The 9096-nt window shown below is 33.9% G+C and overlaps 1 protein-coding gene across 1 annotated transcript; it reads right to left on the bottom strand.

Moving 5' to 3' along the window:
* Positions 1–4660: 4660 nt before the first annotated feature.
* On the bottom strand, positions 4661–7148 carry LOC128230851 (universal stress protein in QAH/OAS sulfhydrylase 3'region-like). Its single transcript, XM_052943291.1, has 4 exons — positions 7082–7148; positions 6800–6880; positions 5226–5332; positions 4661–4900 (listed from the first exon to the last, which is right to left on the bottom strand). The coding sequence occupies exons 1-4, from the start codon at positions 7146–7148 to the stop codon at positions 4661–4663; spliced, it is 495 nt and encodes a 164-aa protein (XP_052799251.1).
* Positions 7149–9096: the final 1948 nt, after the last annotated feature.

Genomic DNA, 9096 nt, shown 5'->3' with positions numbered 1-9096 from the left:
ATCAAATTGTTTAAGAAAAAAAAAGAAAGAAGAAGTACTGAGTATTTAATCCTTCGGGGTTAAATACTTGGTACTTTTTTTTTTAACATCATTTTTTTTTTGGCGGGAAAAACCGGTCCGCTGTATATAACGGTGATTAAGAAAATAACATGAGAGGACACTCTACCTCGGACTCTAGCTCTATGTCGTATGTTTCCCTACGGGATCGCGAAGCGGGCGAAGCCATAAACAACGACATATAGCTAGAGTGCGAGGTAGAGTGTCCTGGACTATGTTTGTACATTTTTGTTTAGTTTAAAGAGAGAGAGAGAGAGAGAGAGAGAGAGAGAGAGAGAGAGAGAGAGAGAGAGAGAGAGAATGAGGAAGAAAAGCAAATGCAGAAATAACTGTCCAGTAACTGTTATGCATGTGATTTATCTGACGTCGGTAAAAATATAATTTTATGCATGAATTTGATTTGACGAGGGAATGGGAAAAATGTGATTGATAGGACAAATAAAAATAATCAAATTCTATACGAGGCTGGAGCTATTGAAAAAAGAGGTGAATATCTTTAGGAGACTGGGGCGTTTGAACAAAGAGAATGTGAATCTCTTAATGAGACTGATTCTATTGAAAATAAAGAAGTTCAGTGGTTAAATGAGACTTGGGCAATTGAAAATAGAGTAGGTGAATCATCTCTTAATGAGACTGGGGCAAATTAAAAAAAAAGAGATGTTGAATCTTTAAATGAGACTGGGTTTAAAATTGAGGGGAATCCCTGAATGACGCTGGGGCTATTGAAAATATAAAAGGTAAATTTCTTAATAAGACTGGGGTAAGTAAAAAAACAGGCTATTTTTTAATGATTTTGGCAAGTGAAAATATAGAAGATGAACCTCTGAATTAGGCTTGGGCTAATGAAAAAAGAGGATGTGTAAATGAGACTGGGACTGTAGAAAATAGAGACGGCGAATCTCTGAATGAGAGAAGGGCTTTTGATCATAGAGGAGGTGAATATGTAAATGAGGTTTAGGATATTGAAAGAAATGGAGGTAAAGGACTGTGACTATTGAAAATAGCGAATTAGGGGTTGGATATCTGAATTAAATGACTCATCCTCATTTATGCAATCAATTGATCTGGATGCATTAGAACTATTAGTCGTAAGTGATGTTACAAACTAGTAAGATGTTTCTGAAGATAATCATCAAGTTAAAAATGAGACAAGTACTGACGATAAAATTCCATCAAGCTTAATTTTGAGAGAATCCAAGTGCAGACAAAATGGAAAAAAAGGAAGACAAATTTAAACGATATATGGACGAGGAAGGAAGCAGACGAGGAGTGATGAGGAGTGGAAAAGAAATAAGGCAAAACGAAAAATAATGGAAAGAGCTACATTAACAGACATGGAGATGAGATGCAAATTGAACCAGCTTGTGGTTTGATGTTCTACTCATGTCCAAAAAAATGAAAGGCAAAAAATGTTCAACATCTTTCAGAATATTGATAATAAGTCAAAGCAAAGGCATTTTCTTGCAAAGTTATCTATAAAAATACTTTATTCTGAAACGATAATATTCAATGAAATACACAATGCCAGCAGGCTCAGTGCGTGTTTATAAGCTTTTTTCTCAATACATTTGGAATATCTCAAACAACAGTTAACACAGCGCATACCAAGTCATCTCAACTGGATTACCTGGTGAAATTTCGGGGGACCGAAGAGGGACTTCAGATTTTTGCCGATTGATTGCACCAAAAACATAAGACACAAAGATCTTACAAGAAAGCACAACGAATCAGGTAAATATCTTGCCAAGACAGACAATATCATCTTTGTAGCCTGCTTCGTCCAGGAAGATGCTCTGCCACTCCAAAGGCTTTTGAATCTTTTGTTTACTAGAAACGCCCCCTCAGCACTTTCATATTGACCATTTGTAATTTGGGCAATTTAGAAGTTAATTCATTGTTATGGAATGAAATTATAGCTAGATGAAGCGCCTCTGAAATTGCTCTGCTGTATTCATTTTCATAAAACAAAACCTTGAAAGTAGATATTATCTTGCGATACAATCAGTTCGGTATTTTCTAATTTAACATAAAAGAGATACTCATTTCGATACATGCGCATGTATAACAAACATAACTTTTGAGCGATAAAACTATTACTACCGCTGGGTCCTAAAATATATTTACATTGATCAACTATTGCCTCATAAGGCGGAAATCATGTTTTCTGTACTTGTCTTTCAAATTAATCACGGTGTCATTCATGAGAAACACTATTTACTTTTAATTCATCCTTGTCGGTAAATTAAAACAGTTAAAAGTGGTACATTTTATTTGGGAGTGTATTTTTAATACTATCATTCCGCTGAAACAAATTCTACATGTCTATTATCGATAGCCTTGTAAAGTAATGTTATAGCTGATAAATTGCTTTGGGTTATTTCCACTAAATTTCTTTAGGGTATTTAGAATAATGCATAACTCTTTTATCAAGGAAAATTGTTTCGGAGATTTGTAACACTTATCATTCACATTACTCCATAGTCGGAATAGCTCAATTGGTAGAGCAAAGGCACTTACAAACGTTAGGATGTGGAAGGGATCATCATCCTCATTATATAGGGATCAATAGGTCTTAAGTTATCAGCCATTTGTTGTTGCTATGATGTAAGATCATAATTTTAAATGATTTATCCTTGACCATAAGATAACCCGTTTATGATGATTTCAAGAGTGAGGTTGTGCGCACAAACTTGTTTAACCCCCCAGTAAATTTATATTTTACTGACTGTTTAAAGGCGGTACCTAACAATTCATGATAAACATACCTATTTTATATAGTATACATGCACTGTACTGTATGGGAGCTCAATAAGTGTTCAATTTTACTAGTGATTCATTTTCGCTTTACATAAGTATGACTTTTAATTTATTTACCGTCATATACATGTTTGTTTTCTCCCATTTGTAACAACGTAATTTGCATGAATTCTGGGTTGGTGGCTTAAAATTACTATAAACGATATAAAATGTTATTACAGGAAATTAGTCATTGGTTCAAAGCAAATACCTTATTTAGAAGCGCCTAATATTATCGATCAACCACCAGCCTTGAAACTATACTTGGTTCTAATCCCATTTTAGTAACTTCCATACCTTCCAGAATCCTTTTTAATTGGACAATGTTCTGTTCAAACTGTTAAGAATGTGTAGCCTTTGTCATCAGCAAATTTGACGGCGGACATGTAGTAACAACTCTTTGTAATTGAGTTTTTTTTTCTCATTTTGCTTGCAGTAAATTAGGAAATAACATCTTGATTGAACGGTATTCAGACGTTGACTTGAATAGCAGCTTTAGACACGCGACGGTGTCTTAGAGGAAAATGACTGATTGATTGTTTAAATAATGAAGGAGAACATAACATATTTGTATTCTTAAGGTACCTCAAATAAACAATGGCGATGATGTATTTGGCAACTCGTTGTGTTAAGATACTCTTGGTTCTCATGTGAGCCATTACGCATATATACGTGTTGCGAGCTCATGACTCTGGTTTAAATAATTGTCGAGTTATACCCGTCCTTTGACTGAATTAGAAAAAAAAAACATACGAGAGGTGGCGTTCGTTCTGCGGTGTTGTTAGTCTCCCTGGTTTAAAGATTTTCAAAAATAAAAACCAACAACCATTATTTACTCTTACTATATTGAACGATAGTGATACATTTCAGGGCAATCTAGGATAAGTCGTTTATCTATGCATCCAAATTGAATTAGCCATCCAAATTAAATTTGTATTAATTAAATGGAGTATGGATTTTCTCAGGTTCCTTCCCATTGTTCCTAGTTATCTGATTAAAGCTAATTAGGAAGGCTGCTTTGCACGATGGATTGAACTATACGAAGACACTCGCGAAACAAGGTTTGAGTCCAGAATGAAACATTTCATTAAAAATTCGAAACGAACTGATGTCTGTAACAGTTATACTACATGACTGAAAAACATCTCCCAATACACATTATCGCTAGGATTCTTGATGCGACGGGTCTCTGATTCTTAATAGCCTAAAATATAAATGTATATAAGAAATTAAGAGAACCGTCAAATATAATATTTTACAAAATATCTGTTTAAACTGGATTCAATCACCATACTGTTCTGTTACCACTTAAGGCCCCATCAAAAAGAGACAGGTATCGGCAACTTCCCAGTTAAGGTAACAAAGCGCTTAGCTCCACCCAAGTATCTAACTTATACGGGCCTTGAATTAAAATATCGCAACATATTAAGATATTCTCCAAAAATGCAGAGACTTTGAGTGTAGTTGAGTGCACGTTATGACCATCAATTCAAATTCGTTAATTTGTTATACCAGTATGCTTATTATTTCAGCATCAATATTTATGCGAATACATACAATTTTAAAAGCTTTGATCCTGTGATTTATCTAGCAATGTTCCAATCAAAACTTTGAATTACTTTATCAAATCATTTATTTTCACCGTAAAACAGAATGAACGATATAAAAAGAAATTTAAACACCGCTAATGGTACCCATGAACGAATGATTAGTTCTAATAAAATCTTCAAAGTTCATTCTGGGTAAAAGTTTTTATTATATGTGATAGTTTTGTCTTTTGTGAAATCAAATGAAAGAAAAAAACATCTTATCGAACACAACTTGTATTATCATTTGTCTTTTTTATATTTGCATTTCTATGCCTGCAGATGAGGACGGAACACGGGGCGTGGTGATGGCAGTAGTCGCTCACGCTTCCAAGGAACGTTCGGCGGACCTTACCCCGCCCCCGCGTGCCAATTATCAACAATGTTGCGTTTTCTTCAATGGCTCCCTCTATGATCGCTTCACCTGGTTTTCCACTTTGCTGCTTGATATGGCCGTTCAGCTGCGATTAGATAAAAATAGCCTGAATATCAAGTCCCACCCGGTTAAAATATTATGGGGTGAATAATCCATAATTCGTTTTTTCCAAGTTTTTTTTTGTTAGAGTAGTTCATGCCTTTAAGTAATGTGTACTACGACATTATGTTAACAACTGCAACTGTTATAGACATCCGTTTATTTCACATATGTTTCTTAATTGCATCAAAAATATTTATGCATCTGTTATTAGTCTTCAAAGCTAATCCCGCAAGAAAACATTTTCGTTAACAGTAAAGCTAGTCTCTTGTCTACCTTTACTGCAACCAATATATGCATACTTTACTTACATGTTTGTCCTTCATTTTGAGCGAATATTTTTCCACCAGTTCACATATTTGTTCCTCTGTGTCACGCAGCATTTCCGATATGATGTTGGGGTCCGTCAACAGTGATGCTGAAATACATGTTTGACTTTAATTTTCCGATATTTGTTTATGAAATATCTCAAAGGACCGAATTGTCTTTCTATAAAAAAAATGTAGCTTTGTGTTCGCTTGCAGACTTTGCACAGCATATTAGGCGTCTTACAAATTATATACAATTGCGCCACTTGCGATTAAGGCACGTCTTTAAATAAAAATACCAATTCTAAAAAGCGTTTTATTTATCTATTCAAACAACATGCAAAATCTGAATAAATTGTCAAGTTTTGTGCTAACTTAGTCACGAAATGCTCTTTATTGTGAAATAAATTGCCAATTATATGAATCGAGACACATAAACCTCCCTGTTGAGACACATCACGCAAAATAAGTTGAGAGACAGGTTGGCCCATGAGAGAAAGCCAGTCAACGGCGATGGTGATAATATTCGAACAAGTCGTGAATTAATTACATCTCAAAACTTGAATAAGTATGTTGGTAGTCTTGAGATTTTATGTAGGTGTCACTTTAACATAATAAGAAGCAAACAAGTATGCGTTAATTTGTGTAATGTATTTAACTTAATTTTAAAATGATATCGTACAAGGGAATGAATAATTAACTTTATAAACTCACCTGGTCCAACTGTTCAAGAGCAGCATGTTTTAAAAAAAAATAATACAAAATGTATTGTTTGTTACCAAGAAACAAATTTAGGATCATCAGAACATGAAAAGAGCACTTTTATCGTAAATGGCGTTAGGTCCTCATTTTGCAGATTTTTGAGATTGGGTTGTTTGTATTATCGGAATACCGAGCATGACTCAACAGGATCTTACTAGGTGTTTTTGATTTGTTTCAAGAGGTGATTGATAAGAGCTTTAATTTATAGAAGCGGACAATATAATCTGATTGCTTTAGATATGGAATTGTTGTACTCGGAACATTTATTTATTATTAATAAATCAATGTAGATATAAATCGGTTATAAGATATTTACAATTTACGCAAAGATTGCTCTGAATGACATTTGATAAGTAAATGTGTGTGAACAATTCATAAACGACCACACTTCTCGACTTCGTGATGAAACAAAATGTTCCACTTTCAGTGCCTTGTTTTGTTGATGCTATTAGTAAAATGAATGAAAGACATATTATTATCAGACCAATTATAAAGTTCTAATATAAAGGTAAATAGTATATTTAAGCCGCTGTTATCGACGATAAAAGCATTACCAGTAATAAACCAGCACTTTAACGTAAAGTCCATCATTACCTTTCTCCACTACAAAAATGATATACTTATAATGTTGTATTGTTTATATTTTGACTAATAATTGATTTTTTTTTCAGATTGTTTCTTTGAAACAATACTTCTAGCTTCCTTGGAAAAAGTTGAAACTTATCTTATTCAAATGTTTCAATGGTTTGGAATTATATGTTCCTCTTTTTAGTTTTCATTGCATATTTTTCGCAGAACGAGTAGCCATGACTTACACGTGGATATAATGTTGGTATATTCTGGCACGTGGACAAGTACTGTGTGGTCCCCATGGCGATGTATATTGTCTACATAAACTACTAGGACACAAAAGATGAACGTCACTCATTAATAAAGCGTTGTCCGACATACGAGTCAATAAAATAGTATTAACAATATTTAGTTGTTGTTTTTTCAATATAAACGTCTTTTAAGTATGATTCGTTTATCTAATAGACGAATGAAAATGAAATATTCTATCAAACAGTAAATGTGTTATTATTCAAAGTAGAACTTACAGTCAAATGCGTATTCCGAGTGATTACTATCGTTAATTCCAATAACAACTGTTCGCGTCGCTGCCATACTTCCTTTAAACTTTGCCTTTTTCCTTTAATAAGTGAAATAACACGATGTAAGCATTGTCTTGATGGTGGTTACTCTATCCGTTTTCTTTCGACCTTATTGTCGGAGTATCGGTTTACTGGCTAACGACTGCACCGTAATGACTTCTTGCTATTGACAAACGTTTTGCTAATAGAGCGCATTAGCCTTACAGACAAATAATGACATCTACGGAAAATACAAGATGTATCATGATCATAAAGGAATTGTTCCAATCGCATAACATGTGGCAGCAAAATGTTTGGTTTAATATCAATATCAATTTCAGACTCAGTTCTAATTCAGAGTTTAAAAGTTTTATTTTCATAACATCCAGAAGACCATGCTATGTTGACAAATATCATATTTAATACTAACAGGTGACAGCAAAACAAAAACAAAATTAACTGTCAGTTCATAGAATACACACCAAACAATAAAGCATAACACTTAAGTAAGTTTTACATGTGTGCTAAATAGACTATATATATACACGCGATACTAGTTGTTGATTTTATTTATATTCATTATTATTTAATACTATTAAATAATAATGAAAAATATTTTCAATAAAATTATTACAAGAATTAAGTTATATTCTTATATGACAAACTAATAAAAATGACGCCACGAAAACTTGTGATTTAAGTATATTGATTTTTTTTTTTTTTTTTTCATTTATTAACTTATTTAAACACGGGGGTAATTACCTCTTAAAACGTAGTTATTCTGATTCAGGTAAGATTTTCCACACATAATACTGATAATGTTAACATCGCTAAATAATTTTATTTATGATAAATAATTGATTTACAAATATTGAGTACTTTTATGTGCCCAGCTATACGAAAATAAATTCATAGAGCCATGGTGAAATATAATATAATCATTAAAACTATTTTAAGGTATTAGCCGCGTAATACACACTTTTTTTAAAAGCTTTAAACGACAACATAATCAGGGCTTGACTCTTATTCTAATACTTGGTTGCCCTTCGGGCAACCACCTAGCCATTTTCACTTGCCCGAATGGATTTTTTACTTGCCCAATTTTTTGGGGCTCATTTTGTTGTTATACTTCACATCAAAACCCATATCCAGATTCAACCTGCACATCAGTGCTTGCTGTATTTGAAATAAATCAGTTGTCATGAAATTTGTAACTAATAGCACATACATTCAAATTATTAAGGATGAAATAAAATTGAATTATAAGAACCAACAGTCAACCTCTTATTATCTTAGCCTTGTAATCTTACATTTATTTTGAAGTAAATTACAATTTATCGCAATGTAAAGTGAAATCGTAAAGTTCCAAAAACCGAGCATCCGAAAATTGGAGCAGTCCGAAAAATAGACAAAATGACCATTCTCGCTGTGTCTGAGTCCAGGAAAATTGTTTCCCCAAGACTCGACCCAGCGTCGTTTTCGTTTCTTTTCATAGCTGGTCTTTTTCTCGGATGACTTAGCCTTTTTTCGTTTGAAACATTAAAAAAACTTGACAGCGTCGACTGTCAAAACATCATTTGACGATTTGTGTACATTGTGAGGGCATTAACTGGAATGCTAGCTATATGGATTTGATGCAGCTCACGCGATTGGCCAACGGATCTAGACGAAATTACTCGAGCTCTATCGGAAAATATTCGGCAGTCTTCGCCATCGTAGTTTCGAATGAAAATGTCAGAGGAGCTCCGTTTGACCCGATTTTTCGAGTCAACAACCAATGAGTGCATTAGTTTCGGTTTGATAAATACTCTCCAAGAAGGAGATTACAGACTACTATTTTTTACCAGAAAAGTCGCCACTCTGACGAGTTTTTTTTGTTACTGCCCGATCGGGCACGTAGATTCTAAAAACTACTGCCCGCCTGCAAAAAGTACTTGCCCCGGGCAATCGGGCAGTGGTTAATGTCGAGCCCTAGTTATAAT

The sequence above is a fragment of the Mya arenaria genome, chromosome 4 (genome assembly GCF_026914265.1).
Source record: "Mya arenaria isolate MELC-2E11 chromosome 4, ASM2691426v1".
NCBI lineage: Eukaryota > Metazoa > Mollusca > Bivalvia > Myida > Myidae > Mya > Mya arenaria.
This window is presented reverse-complemented; position numbering and strand designations above follow the sequence as displayed.

Excerpts from the sequence above, each read along its gene's own strand:
- LOC128230851 (XM_052943291.1), bottom strand. The coding sequence starts at position 7,148 with ATGGCAGCGACGCGAACAGTTGTTATTGGAATTAACGATAGTAATCAC. Across the intron at positions 6,881-7,081 it reads CTCGGAATACGCATTTGACT|TTTATGTAGACAATATACAT; the intron begins GTAAGTTCTACT and ends GTGTCCTAGTAG. Across the intron at positions 5,333-6,799 it reads TACCAACATTATATCCACGT|CATCACTGTTGACGGACCCC; the intron begins GTAAGTCATGGC and ends CATGTATTTCAG.